The sequence below is a fragment of the Physella acuta genome, unplaced genomic scaffold (genome assembly GCF_028476545.2).
Source record: "Physella acuta isolate Inbredline_101_S28 unplaced genomic scaffold, ASM2847654v3 ptg001295l, whole genome shotgun sequence".
Classification (NCBI taxonomy): domain Eukaryota; kingdom Metazoa; phylum Mollusca; class Gastropoda; family Physidae; genus Physella; species Physella acuta.
The window spans coordinates 5001-19961 of record NW_026732810.1 but is presented as its reverse complement, the minus strand read 5'-3'; the positions used below and the strand labels follow the sequence as shown (position 1 = coordinate 19961).

The 14961-nt window shown below is 41.8% G+C and overlaps 2 protein-coding genes across 2 annotated transcripts; both read left to right on the top strand.

Annotated features, from left to right (window-relative positions):
- The first annotated feature begins 1430 nt into the window (after positions 1-1430).
- On the top strand, positions 1431-8479 carry LOC131958144 (uncharacterized). Its single transcript, XM_059323032.1, has 3 exons — positions 1431-1677; positions 3596-3797; positions 3919-8479. The coding sequence occupies exon 3, from the start codon at positions 4425-4427 to the stop codon at positions 8418-8420; it is 3996 nt and encodes a 1331-aa protein (XP_059179015.1). The 5' UTR covers positions 1431-1677; positions 3596-3797; positions 3919-4424; the 3' UTR covers positions 8421-8479.
- Positions 8480-10456: 1977 nt separating this feature from the next.
- On the top strand, positions 10457-14656 carry LOC131958147 (uncharacterized). Its single transcript, XM_059323033.1, has 3 exons — positions 10457-10533; positions 12333-12563; positions 13374-14656. The coding sequence occupies exon 3, from the start codon at positions 13549-13551 to the stop codon at positions 14401-14403; it is 855 nt and encodes a 284-aa protein (XP_059179016.1). The 5' UTR covers positions 10457-10533; positions 12333-12563; positions 13374-13548; the 3' UTR covers positions 14404-14656.
- Positions 14657-14961: the final 305 nt, after the last annotated feature.

Genomic DNA, 14961 nt, shown 5'->3' with positions numbered 1-14961 from the left:
TGCTATCAGATGTAATGATGCTATCAGATGTAATGATGCTATCAGATGTAATGATGCTATCAGATGTAATGATGCTATCAGATGTAATGATGCTATCAGATGTAATGATGCTATCAGATGTAATGATGCTATCAGATGTAATAATGCTATCAGATGTAATGATGCTCTCAGATGTAATGATGTGATCAGATGCATTGATACCAACGGATGTAATAATGCTATGGATGTGATGTAATGATGCTATCAGATGTAATGATGTGATCAGATGTATTGATACCAACGGGTGTAATAATACTATGGGTGCGATGTAATGATAATATCAGATGTAATGGTGTTATTAGATGTATTGATACCAATGGATTTAATAATGCTATGGATGTGATGTAATGATAATATCAAATGTAATGATGTGATCAGATGTATTGATACCAATGGATTTAATAATGCTATGGATGTGACGTAATGATAATATCAGATGTAATGATGCTAAAGGGGATCAACATCGTCACAGAAATGTACTCACTACGGTGTCAAGAAAGTTAGGCAGTAAGCACGCGTCGAGTCTTTACAAAAGTATTTCTAGGACCATGTAAATATAGCATCTAGTAGATATCTCCAAGTTCGTAGTTCCCTACAGTTGAATAGTTGTCTTTACACACTATACAGAAGATGGAACTTTATGAAAATGTGTTTAAAATTAATCTCCAAAACAAAATGTCGGCACTGGTTTGTGAAGCTCTTAGATACCTTAGGGGTCATCCATAAATGACGTCACGCTTTTTTTGGACGATTTTTACCCCCCGTCCCTTTCCTCTCCATCACATGTCGTCACAAAAAGCCAGACCCCCCCCCCTAAAATGTCGTCACACCTCAGCCTACAACACCCCTCAAAATTGCTGCTGAATTTTTCTTAAAACATCGATATTTTTTTCCAAAATTTTGTCGGAACTATGTCAACATTGAATATTTTGATCAATTCCTATTGTAATTTATTAAAACAGTTTTCTAAAACGCGAAATAACGGCTAAACTCGTTTTGTAACATTGCTTTTTATTAATGCAAAAAAGTGACGTCATACCATCTGAACCCCCCCCCCCCCCCCTCGCCTCTTCACGCATCGTCAGAAAATTACGCACCCCCCTCCCCCTACGAGTGTGACGTCATTTATGGACGACCCCCCCCCCCCCCCCTTACTGACCTCCCCCACCCACCCGACTGCTTATTTAGGCCCGTTGACGTCTTTTTAGTAAATTGCAGTATTTGCAGCTCACCTTATTGTTGGAGTTTTTAAACTGCTAGGATATTTTTACGTCTTTCGCACTACTTATAATGGTACAAAATTGTAATCTTTTTAATGTGAATTCCCAATGTTCTCTGAGATAAAGTGTTAAACGGAAGTGATAGTTTTTATATTATGGTCTAAATTACTAAATAAGTCACATTAAATGTAACATCAATCATAAAATGTAACACTTTTCTGGTTTTAGGAAAATGGTAGCTTTGAAATCAAAAGATTTTAGTAACAAAATATCTATACATCAAAATTTAAAATAATGTGACTTATTATTAACATAAGAGTAAAAATAAATAAAGCAGAATAACCCGGAAATATAAAGAGCTATAAAAAAAAAAAGTAATTAGATCAAGTAAACTAACCCGAGGAAAAAAATCTAAACTGTAAGTAAATAACTATGTAATATTCTAATAGTTTACATTTTAATGTTAGCGATCGTGCTACAGATTGTACAATCGAACAAAACTCAACATAATGTAAAAACATTAATTAATAGTATCATTAGAATTAGTGTTAGTAATACTGTCAGGTGGGTCGTAGTTAAGGTGGGTCAGGTGGGTCGTAGTTAAGGTGGGTCGTAGTTAAGGTGGGTCGTAGTTAAGGTGGGTCAGGTGGGTCGTAGTTAAGGTGGGTCAGGTGGGTCGTAGTTAAGGTGGGTCAGGTGGGTCGTAGTTAAGGTGGATCAGGTGGGTCGTAGTTAAGGTGGGTCAGGTGGGTCGTAGTTAAGGTGGGTCGTAGTTAAGGTGGGTCAGGTGGGTCGTAGTTAAGGTGGGTCGTAGTTAAGGTGGGTCAGGTGAGTCGTAGTTAAGGTGGGTCGTAGTTAAGGTGTGTCTGGTGGATCGTAGTTTAGGTGGGTCAGGTGGGTCGTAGTTAAGGTGGGTCAGGTGGGTACAGTGTTTCTTCCAGACTTTTTTCTCCGGGGGTCACTTGAAATTTTCGGGGGGGGGGGGGTGGTAAACTTTCTTCGGGGGGGCGGACACTGTTAAAAGTATATATTTTCTATATAAATTATATAAATTTGATTTCATTCGGGGGGGCGGTAAAAATTTTTCGGGGGGGCTGCCCCCCGAAGAGATGCCTGGAAGAAACTCTGGGTGGGTAGTAGTTAAGGTGGGTCAGGTGGGTCGTAGTTAAGGTGGGTCGTAGTTAAGGTGGGTCAGGTGGGTCGTAGTTAAGGTGGGTCGTAGTTAAGGTGGGTCAGGTGGGTCGTAATTAAGGTGGGTCAGGTGGGTCGTAGTTAAGGTGGGTCAAGTGGGTCGTAGTTAAGGTGGGTCGTAGTTAAGGTGGGTCAGGTGGGTCGTAGTTAAGGTGGGTCAGGTGGGTCATAGTTAAGGTGGGTCAGGTGGGTCGTAGTTAAGGTGGGTCAGGTGGGTCGTAGTTAAGGTGGGTCAGGTGGGTCGTAGTTAAGGTGGGTCAAGTGGATCGTAGTTAAGGTGGGTCGTAGTTAAGGTGTGTCAGGTGGGTCGTAGTTAAGGTGGGTCGTAGTTAAGGTGGGTCAGGTGGGTCGTAGTTAAGGTGGGTCAGGTGGGTCGTAGTTAAGGTGGGTCGTAGTTAAGGTGGGTCAGGTGGGTCGTAGTTAAGGTGGGTCGTAGTTAAGGTGGGTCAGGTGGGTCGTAGTTAAGGTGGGTCGTAGTTAAGGTGGGTCAAGTGGGTCGTAGTTAAGGTGGGTCAGGTGGGTCGTAGTTAAGGTGGGTCAGGTGGGTCGTAGTTAAGGTGGGTCAGGTGGGTCGTAGTTAAGGTGGGTCAGGTGGGTCGTAGTTAAGGTGGGTCAGGTGGGTCGTAGTTAAGGTGGGTCGTAGTTAAGGTGGGTCAGGTGTGTTCGTAGTTAAGGTGGGTCGTAGTTAAGGTGGGTCAGGTGGGTCGTAGTTAAGGTGGGTCAGGTGGGTCATAGTTAAGGTGGGTCGTAGTTAAGGTGGGTCGTAGTTAAGGTGGGTCAGGTGGGTCGTAGTTAAGGTGGGTCAAGTAAGTGAAACTCGTATTTCCCAGATAGATCAACATGCCTGTGTGTGCCAGTTGAGTCAGGTGACTCAGTCGAGAACATTCTCTCAGGTGTGCCTGGGGTGGGTCAGGTTGCTCAAAGATGTTGGGTGTTCAAGCTTCTGGATACCACTACCACACTATACAGTGATGATATTTTTCCAGACACCAACATCTAGCTCAATAAGTCACCACCAACGCTGTAAAAAGTTAATAAATTAACTCCTTATTGACAGTTTATTCTGTTCACACAGCTTCACGCGAATACTCTTATCTTAAATCTTAATCATTTTTTTTAATTGTATTTTCTGGTGTCGTCTTTAGAACCGTCTCAAGATTGTCATAAGAAATTAAGATATCATTGACGTCGTCCCCCTCATGGTACTGAAGATGTCATTTTTTGATAAGGAGGCAAAGTTCGGGAACATCAAGCCAGAAAAGAAATATTTGCAACACTTGTCCCGGTAACCCACAGACAACAATGGTTGGATGAATTTTATTTCGTCGAAATCTGTCCGAAAACATGGTTAGTGATTTACATAGCTATGGAGATATGTAAAAAGAAAAAAAGGATCCTGAAAATTATTACGTAACAGCTTTGTAAAAAGTCTTGTTGGATGTATTTTTTTTTAAACTTTGGTTTCAAGGATGGCGGAGACTTGTAAAAGGTCAAATATCTAGCGCTAATCCGGAAATGCTTGGAGCTAAAGTTGCCAGAGCTAAAATGAAATCGACTGTTGGAATTGATTTAAAATGTACAGGAAATCGGCCCCGAAAAGTTTGTTTTTACCAAAAAAAATATTAAGTCTGGCAAACTTTGGGAAAAAAAAACAGACGACCAAGAACTAATGTTAACCATTACAGTTACAGTTTCCTCAAATAAAGACAACATATGCTCTCGTCCGCGGCTCTACTTTCCAGCAAATTCCAAATTGGAGTGTGTGAAAACATTATTTTCCGCTACTTCAAGGACAAAGCGAGTCAACGAGATATAGTTCTAGCAGGTAATGTTTAAGCTGCTAACTAAGATATCTGGAATGGTATTCTCGCTACTGATGTGCTGCAACATTTATTTCTCAAAGAAAACCAACCAATATGACAAGAAGCTTCATTGACTCATTGGCTGTCCAGCGCATTTCATGGCTCCTGAATTATGTCAGACAGTCAATCACCTAATGAATATCCCTCGAAAGAAAAGAAATCAGAAGGGTCGTCTTCACGCTCGCGAACCTCGAGAAATGCCGATAAAAAAAATCGCAAGAAAATCAGGCATATATGGGACGCCTACCATGAGGAAAACGACGATGATTATTATCTAAGCTCCGGTACTCACATCCACACAAACGTTCTTTCAGAAACCTACCCGAAAGAATACTCCATTATTCCGACCTATTCTTTAAACTTTGATGACGAAGATTTTAAAGACGCGTACCCACCCAGCGACCGCCATACTGGCTCCTCCATAAGTCCAAGCATCCTTGGGCTGAGCGGCTCCATAGGTTTTAGTTCCAGCGATAAAGAAGAGTTAATGAGCCACGAGGAGCATGGGGACGCTGTGGTTCGAGAGGAACAGTTTCTGGACATCCCAGACTCACCTAAACACTCTCCCGTGTCGAGTGGACACCACCACCGCCACCGTCACCGCCACCACCCCGGGGGACATGGATCCCATCCGGTCTCGGACTCACAAATCCAAGATTCCCCCGGCCCTCACCAATTCTTGGAGTGCATCGCCTGCTCTAGCTTGGATGATTGTATTGCATTGGAGAAAAATCCGGAATTGCGGAAGAAGCTTCAGAGCAACGGGTCGACGCAGAAAAGCCTGAACAGCGGTAAAGTTTTTTTAATATGCGGGACCTCGCCTCCCAGAGAAGAAACCAAAGTCGCCCGAAAAAGCAGCAAGCACGTTGAGGATGGGACAAAAGTATCCCGAAAGAGTAGTAAAATTGACGAGCCTGTCTTACAAGATCACCGCAAACAGAGCTCCGATATAATTGAGACGCCCGTTGCGACACGTTCAAGGAAGATACAAGTCAGACCGCATACGGATAAGTCCACACAGTTTACTCCTGCAGAGGGGGAAGATGAGCAACCCAGGGATATTCGCGAACCCCAGGTGGTGAGAAGTAAATCGATTAGCGCTGATGATGGATTCAGATATAAAGAAGATCAGACCACATACGACCGTCAACAACGCGCGTCTAACACAGACCAGCGTAACTTACAAAGTACTAACGCATCCGTGGGTGCTCCTGACCCTAAGGGTGGGGTACTTCGTCATGAGGCAAACAGTAACACCGACACTGAACAAACTACGCACCACGCTAATCTCTCCAAGCGAGAATCTGTTATACAATCGTCAAGGGGCCGGACGTATTCTTTAAATACAATAAATGAAAAATCAAAATCTATGACTGGGGAGTATCGTCCTTATGTACGCCATGAACCTATTTTACCGCATTTGTCCTCACGTTATAGTATTAATACTGGTCCAGGGTATTCAGTTGAGAATAAAAACTCGCTGTATGCGTCTAGGACTCAGATTCCTCGTGAGTATGGGCGCCATGAACCCTTATCACCGTACTCATCATCCCGATATGGTCGTAACAAAGCACCAGGGCTATCAGTAGAGAATAAAAACTCGCTGTATGCGTCTAGAACTCAGATTCCTCACTTGATTGTGGGCGGGGAGTATGGCGTGTCCAGCGCCTTGCCAGATCCGCTAAAACATGAGGCTTTGATGAACAGCCAGGTGTTGCTGCCACAAGCATTATTGAGCATGCCCCGACAAGATCCTCTCATTAATTATCAAATGTCTTCATCACAACCAAACATGAATAATCAAATTTTTCAACCACAGCCAATCTTGAATAATACCATACCCGCACAACAACAAATCACGAACAGTGAAATACCACAGCATCGACCACTTTGGAACAATCAAATGTCTTTACAAAACCCAAATATGAACAATCTCATCACTCAACCACAATCAATCATGAACAATCAACTGTCTCCACAATATCCGAATATGAACAATCAGCTTTCTCCACAATATCCAAACATGAACAATCAGCTTTCTCCACAATATCCGAATATGAACAATCAACTTTCCCCACAATATCCGAATATGAACAATCAACTTTCCCCACAATATCCGAATATGAACAATCAACTTTCCCCACAATATCCGAATATGAACAATCAGCTTTCTCCACAATATCCGAATATGAACAATCAACTTTCCCCACAATATCCGAATATGAACAATCAACTTTCCCCACAATATCCGAATATGGACAATCAACTTTCCCCACAATATCCAAACATGAACAATCAACTTTCCCCACAATATCCGAATATGAACAATCAACTTTCCCCACAATATCCAAACATGAACAATCAGCTTTCGCCACAATACCCGAATATGAACAATCAACTTTCCCCACAATATCCGAATATGGACAACCAACTTTCTCCACAATATCCGAATATGAACAATCAACTGTCTTCACAATACCCAAACATGAACAATCCGATTTCGCGACAATACTCTAGCACAAATCACCAATTGTGCCAGCCCCACCCAACTCTGGTTCCACCAGACTATCCCGGACAGTGCCCAAAACTCGACACAGAATTGCATGGTGGCCATGTCTCTCACAGAGACCTCTGCGGGTATTCCCCACAAATGGCATATGGAGACACAGGAAACCAAGGGTTCAAAGGATCGAACCAATCACCAAGCAAGTCGTATCCTTCCAACTCTATCCAACCTCAAAGACCCCTGTCTCAAACGACGTGCGTCCCGCGCGTTCAGTTTCAAGAAGCTTCCCAGCACTTACCTAACGCGTTGATCTGCGGGAATCGCCAGGAAAACGCCAACACCATGATGTCTCCTATCGACGCTTGCGATAGCGACCCCCTGCAGGATTTCTCCAGCACCAGCTCCTACCCCAGCGGGAGAATCTCTCGCTTCCAGACCTGCTACTCTGGTGAGTCTCGCACGACTACACCGAACCAAAGCAGCCCCAGACTCAGTCAACTGAGGCGAGGGCAACCATCCGCATCACCTAGTCATATCCCGGAAACATTCACGAACATGCCGGTCATGGGAAGTGAAAGTCAAAGTTATTTTTCAGCACGAAGAAAACAGCCTTACTATACGAATAGGGGAAACTCACCTCGGCAACATCGAAGAAATAACTTTGAAGCCCCGCAACATTTCGATAGTCCTAGTAGTTGTGAGTACCGAAAAGGAAACGCTAGCCCTGTTGGGCGTGAAGAACGGTATCTGATGGACGATCCAATGCTGTCTGTTCAGGATGAAGCTCATTATGCTAAAAGATGTCATTTGAGTTCAGTTTCGCGGCACAGTTCTAGAAGCTTCTGTCGTGGCAATGATGACCGCATGCAGAGCAGTAGTGACGAATCCTTGTACACGCCTCGCGATCAACGCTACGCTACATTCATGGATGACGTAGACGACCCAAAACGAGGCCCAGCACGCAGACGCAATGTGACGTATCAACTCAGATCTAGGCCGGGCCGTGTATCCAATAGCAAGTCTTGCTACGACAACACGGGAGGGCGGCACGGTTCGGACAGAGAGAGTTGCTATGACAACGGCGGAGGCTGGCACGGTTCGGACAGAGAGTGTTGCTATGACAACGGCGGAGGGTGGCACGATTCGGTGAGAGAGCGTGGTTATGCCAGCAGTGGAGGCTATCTAGGTTCGGATAGAGAAACGTTCGACAATGACTGGCAATGTTCGGACACAAGGTCCTGCTATAACGACGGCGGAGGCTGGAGTTCCAAGAACAAGCCAGCCAGGAAGAGACTCCTCTCTGAAGGGTATTCAGAACCCCTGACGCCGAGATATATCTCCAGGTCTACCTTTGGCACAGGAGATTACCGTGTGGTCGACAGGCACTTCAGTGGTAGCGCCAGTAAGGTTTGGGATAAACACGACAGGGGGGCCCCTCCCTCGTGGTCCTACCACTCAGAGTGCCCCGGGGTGAAACACAGCCCACCCCTCCGCAAGCAGTCGTACCAGGCTCCCAGTTCTGCCAGCTCCCGTAGGAGCAGTAGAGGTGACGAGAATGAAGATGACGATGACGGCAAGTCCAGCTGGGTATCTGATGAATGAAGACTCGGATGGTTGGTTTGCACACAATTTTATTCGAAGGAAATCTTTTATAAGAAATGTACAATATTAAATTCAGATTTTTCCAACCTCATTTACATACGCTTATTATTTATTTTATTATTGTTATTTTTTTTTTGTTCCTGGCGTTTCAAAATTAGATTTTTAAAATGTATTATATTAAATTCATTTTTTTTCTAACCTCATTTATTTACGCTAATTATTTATATTTTTGTTATTTTTTTTTCGTCCCTGGAGTTTTTATATTAGGAAAGGTTTAAAAATGAAATAAAAGTGCAAAATCTTGCATGGCGCCCTAAGGGACAACTGAAGTAGAGCTCATCTGTTTCTGTGACGTCTGGATACTGCAGTCCGCACTGTGTCCAGACGCGTTTAACGACCAGAACTTGAGATTTCCAGATTAACATTTGAGCATAGGCGTAGCGACCCTTCCCGGCGCCCGGGGACAAACTATCAATTTGGCGTCTCACTCGGGAGCCAAGTTTCGATTTGCAACCCCCCCCCCCCCCTCTCAAACCATTTATAATGCAAAAATGCAGCTAAAATGACATTTTAATGTATTTTTACAACCCATTTTGGTGCCCCCTAAGGTCGGCGCCCGGGGACATATGTACCCCCCCCCCCCCCATCGCTACGCCTCTGCATTTAAGCGCTCGACCTTACGATCACATCATCGGTAGAGTTATTAAAAATGTTATTCTATAGTTCACTTACATATTTTCTTCTTCTCGTGTTTAAAGTTTTTAAAAACTTGTATTTTTTAAAACAAAATTGCATTTTTTATGATAATGCCTTTTTTTACCAACGAAAAATAAACGAAAAATAAAATATCGGGTATATAATTTTTAAGCCCAGTCACTTCCCTTGTAAATTGCATATTAAAAAATAAATGTATAATGAACGTTGGAATTTACCCATTATTAAATATTTTTCTATTATTTTAATTGCATTTTAAGCATAGTTATTCCCATAGAAAATAACAACGTTTGATCATTTTTGTTTTTAATATATTTATTTGTAATCTTTTTCTTTGTCAAAGGGACACAAATAAGAAATTACAGAGGTTCGTTTAACATTTTGGAAGAGCTACTTCCCTTTAATAAATTGTAACAAGTTATTTTAAAAAATGTTAATTTTATAAGCCAGATTATACTCATCTGTGTACATAATACTCCTAAATTACGCGCATTTGTGTACACAATATTATCAGATAATTATAGACAAAGAAATACTTAGGAATGAACTCTTATTTTATTTCATATAACCCAAGAAAAAAATCCGATAGTACAAAGAACTATAGACCTACATTATTAACTTACCTTTCTATTAAGGTTTATTAATCGAATACAAAATGCTCAAACTGCGTTAATCAAATACCGAAGTCGGTTTAATCTGGGGCTTAGGTAGGACACTGTCCACATCAATTACTCCCAGGTCACCTTCTCCCTATATGGGCTAAGGTAAGGATTAGGATTAGATTTAGGGTGAGTCAATGATCTGTAATTGGACGGTTTTTATTCTTGGTTTGTTTGTTTTTTATACAAAGCCAGCATAAGCAATTGACTGTTTCATTTCAGTAAAGTGCCGGTTTTCTTTCTCTACCTTAAATACATTTTATACGCAGGCCTACTCTAGATTGGGGATAATTACTATTCGGGATATTTACAAGGGTAATTCTAAGTGACTAATCGCCATGGGGGTAATTTCTAGAAGGTAATAGACAGGGGGAGGGGTAATTTATACTATGATACGGTTTACGAATTTTTTTAAAAAATCTGCTGTTTTCTTTGCCAAGTTTTCTTTGCATTAAAAACAAATCACTACAATTATCAATTAATTTTTATTTTTTTTAAAAACACCCAACTATTAATGGTTTTATCAACATTATTACTATTGCCTGTAAATGTTATAGAGAGACATAAATATGCAGGTTACACCACTTGACCGAACTATTATTAGAAAGTGCGCAAATAAAAAATTAAACTACCTCCAACCTTGCACCATTTAGCACCAAACCTAAAATTGGATTGTCCGGAAAGGGATAAAAGTTGGAATACAAACATGGCGTTGTGCTAGTCGAAACATAGGACAACAGGTAATGTGGCAGATACAATTGATTGCTCTATGTAGGAGGAGAGTTGGGGGGGGGGGGGAGGGGGGCAGAGGCGTAGCGAGGGGGGGGGGGGGGTGCGGATCGCACCGGGTGACACCATTTAGGGGGGTGACACCAAGGTAAAAAATAGCAAAATATATATAGAAAAAACTTGAGGTGGGGTGCAAATCAAAAGTTTGAGGGGGGGGGGGGGTGCAAATCGAAAATTTGAAAGTTTGTCCCCGGGAAGGGTCGCTACGCCTCAGGGGGGGGGGGGGGTGACACCATTAAGTGCCGCACCGGGTGATACCCGACCTCGCTACGCCACTGGGGGGGGGGGGGGGGGGGGAAGAATGGACCACCGGGTTACCGTGAAAATTGCTGGTGATTGCTAGGAAAAAACCACAATGTTTTTCATTTAAAAAAATGTCAATGTGTTATTTGACTAACTTACTTAGATGTACTTAATTATTAATTGATGTACACAGAGGACAGCCTTATATCTCTAGATCTATGTGCGCATTTTTCGATTTCAACATTGCCATCCTGTCCCATGTAAATTTTGTCTTGGAAAATTCGCATGAATTTTCATCAAGTAGGGGTAACAAGGTTTTTTTCTTCTTCTTCTTCGTTCTTAAATGGCCCGTTGACTCTGATTTCAGCATCCTACTCTTTAAGCAGTTGTTTAATTTTAGAAATTTATCTCTTAGATAGGTTGCTGTCCTCAGCTGTAGAGTTTCATCTACCCGAGGTTTCGAACTCGGGACTTTTCGGTATAGCAACCACGAGCTTCATCGACCCGAAAACGCAGACCCCGATAGCAGAGTTTCTTTCAGGCATTTTTTGCCGGGTCGAAAGGGGTTGTTGCAGAATCCACCCTTTAAAGTATAAGATTTTGAATTAAAAAATTAATTCAAATTCTGTTATTAGGCCTAATTAATAATATAAAATCTAATTAGTGGTAAAAAATAGCGTTTTTTTTTAAATGGAATAACTATTATTTGCGTAGAAGGCAACACTATAGCAAAACTGTTAGTGCCAGTTGTTGGGTTTAGGCTTAAAGGTTACATTCGGGCATTCAACTTTGTTACCGTCGAACTGCGGAAATATTGTTCATCAAATTACGTTTTGAGGCTCGTGAAAATGATTCAGCGTGTACATAATTTATTTGTACATGTTGTTAACTGTACAGATTTCAGTCATTGTCTTCTGTTCACAAAAGCCTGTTCCCAGCACAAGCCAGCGTCAGGCCTCCGTTCAAATCTTCCAACTGTATAAAGAGAGAGCACCAACTTTGCGCTACCAACTGACCACGCCGTCCCCTACCCAGCTTTTGAAGCATAGCTATTTAAAAAAAATACAACAGAAATTATATCATTGGGGGCGTTTGATACTTGAAATAGAGCGTTATACTTTCGAACCTGATGAACCAGATGAAGTAGAGTTCACCTGTTTCAGTGACCCCGGTATATTAAAGAAATGTGGTAAGCACAATGCCTAGCCTAGAGGCAAATGCAGTAGAGTGTATCTGTTTCTCTGAGCAGCGATAGTGTGAACAGCCGCCTTTACTTCAAACGTGTCAGGTACTCACATGAGCTGGGTAAACTCAGGAACGAATTACGAACTCAACAGCCCAAGAACCGAACTCGCGACTTTAGGGTTAGTAATCCAAGCTCATCACTTCCCTCCATACAAACACCTTCAATAGATTGTCAACGATTCTATCTCTATCTACTTCTTGTTACCTACCTGAGTTATATGCCTTATCCAATTACTAACGTATTTAATTTATTTTTCCTCAGGCTTATAAGCCTAATTAGCACTCGCCTTAATCTAGTGGCGCGTGACCTCAACCAATCTTCACGTGACCGGATATCAATTCCCACCCAGCCCAACAGAAGAGATTTGTGCTACAACATCCCCAAGGCAATAGTCGTCACAGCATCATTTAGCAGGGAATAATTGTGGAAGTTGAAGAGATACTAAAGAATCCATTACATAGCACATCTTGGGGCAATTTAAGTACAGAACTTGTAAGTAGGTTTATAGCTTTTTGTAGATACTGTATAAGTAATGACTATAAGTAGAGATATGAAAGTAGTGACTATGTTAGTATAGACTTTGTATGTACATAACTGTGTAAGTAATAACTATGTTAGTAGTGACTTTGTAAATATAGATTATGTATGTATTGTAAAGACTGTGTACGTAGTGACTATGTAAGTAGTCACTATGTAAGTAAAGATTATGTATGTATTGTAAAGACTGTAAGTAATGACTATGTAAGTAGTGACTATGTAAAAATAGTTTTTTGTATCTAATGTGTAAGTTGTGACTATGTAAATAGTGCCTATGTAAGTAGTGACTATGTAAATAGTGACTGTGTAAGTAGTGACTATGTAAGTATAGATTATGTATGCATTGTAAAGACTGTGTAAGTAGTGACTATGTAAGTAGTGACTATGTAAGTAGTGACTATGTAAGGATAGACTTTGTATGTAAATACTGTGTAAGTAGTGGCTATGTAAGTAGTGACTATGTAAGTAGTGAATATGTAAGTAGTGATTATGTAAGTAAATACTATGCAAGTATTGACAATGTAAGTAGCGAATATGTAAGTAGTGACTATGTAAGTAGTGAATATCTAAGTAGTCACTATCAATCATGCGAACTATGGCTGTTCTATATGGGCGTGTAGTTTTGTAATCTATCTAAATTACGTATGTCTTTTATAATTACTTTAAAATATTTATGTTAATCCGTCTCTTTTTGTTTCTAATATAGATTCATACATTGTTATGAAAACTGATATTTTTATAAATGTATTTTTGTATTCACACTAGCACTGAACCAATCACAAGACAGCTTTTGATCTGATGAACCAATCATAAGACAGCTTTTGATCTGACTTGCCAGAGAATACTCGACACGAAAAATATAAAATAACGATGCTTTAATGAACTGATGTTCTCTGGGTACCTTTCCACCTAGGGGCCGATCGCACCAACAATTTAAAAAATGTGGAACAGAGATTCAGAAAATCATCATTCTAAGCCATTCGATTCCAGAGCTTACAGCCCGCGAACCAGTCAGGATACTCAGAATGTCCCTTTCTCCTGCCAAAGAAATCCTAACTCCCCGCGTTGTGTTGAGCTCATGGCTACTTCCAATGGGCTCGCAAAGAAAACTTCTGATTCTGGAATGCGACGAAGTTTTCGAGAAGGATCTTTGGACGCGGGCTCACTGGGCCAGTTCAGCTCAAGGATGAGCAGCACTGCTAATAATTACGAGCAGCATCAACCCAGAAGCAGTGGGGCGTTCGAAGACCCTCCTGCTGTTATGTACGATGAGGTCGGCGCTAGGCCACAACGAGGGTGCTCCGCCCCACCCGATTACTACCAACAGGACCGCGCCCCGTCGAAATACCACCGCTCCCCAAAGTTTTGGAGCAAGCCATTCTGTACTGAAGGCTGTATCCCTTCAGAGGATAGATTTTTCTGGGAATCCCCTTGCTTGTATAACCCTTGCTTGGTCAAATACGAAATGCGGGATATCCCACCAATGCCGTGCATGTCCAGATGCTACACCCCGACATGCGAGTCGCCCTTCCCGAGATGCAACACCTGCCCGCTGGAGGAACTCAGACCCCCCGACAGCAGTCGCTTCAGCAGGTCTCGGCTTCGACTAAATAACTCGGAGTGGACGTACACGCCGCCCTGCAGCAAGGAGCCGTTCAACACGTGTCCGACCGGGGGCTGCAAGGTGTGTAGCGATACCAACAGCTGGCGGAGAAGTGTGTCGGCCCCGCCCATGAAACGAGAACCAATTGGAGGCTGCGCATCGTGTACAGCGTGTACCAAGTGTAGGTATTAAAACTTGAGACATGAAGACGTGTGTTACACAGAAACAACAAACTTGTACCAAGAGTACAACTTGAGACACATAAAGACGTGTGTCACATAAAGAGGTGTGTTACACAGAAAGAACAAACGTGTACCAAGAGTAGACTTTAAATCTAGAGACACAAAGAGGCAAGAGAAACAACGAACATGTACTAAAAGTGGATTTTAAAAGAGACTTGTGCCTAGTATAAGAAGCTGGCACATTAATAAATATATTGGTTGAGATCTTCGTGTTTCACGTGTTGGCTCTATGTTACAAGATTTGAAGTTTAGTTCACGCTTCAGTTGTTTTGTCACTTGTGGTTTTTACAAAAGTTGATGGTTGGGTCGTGTTTCAGTTGTTTGTTGATTCTTACAATATTTAATGTTTAGGTGGTATTTTAGTCGTTTTCAGGATTTAATATTGCTTGTGTTTCAGTTACCTAAATAGCTTTACCAGATATGAAATTTCTATCGCACATTAGAAATCTGTATCACTTGTTACTGCTTAGTAGCAATGGCTTAAAAAACCAAGCACTATGATGCAGGG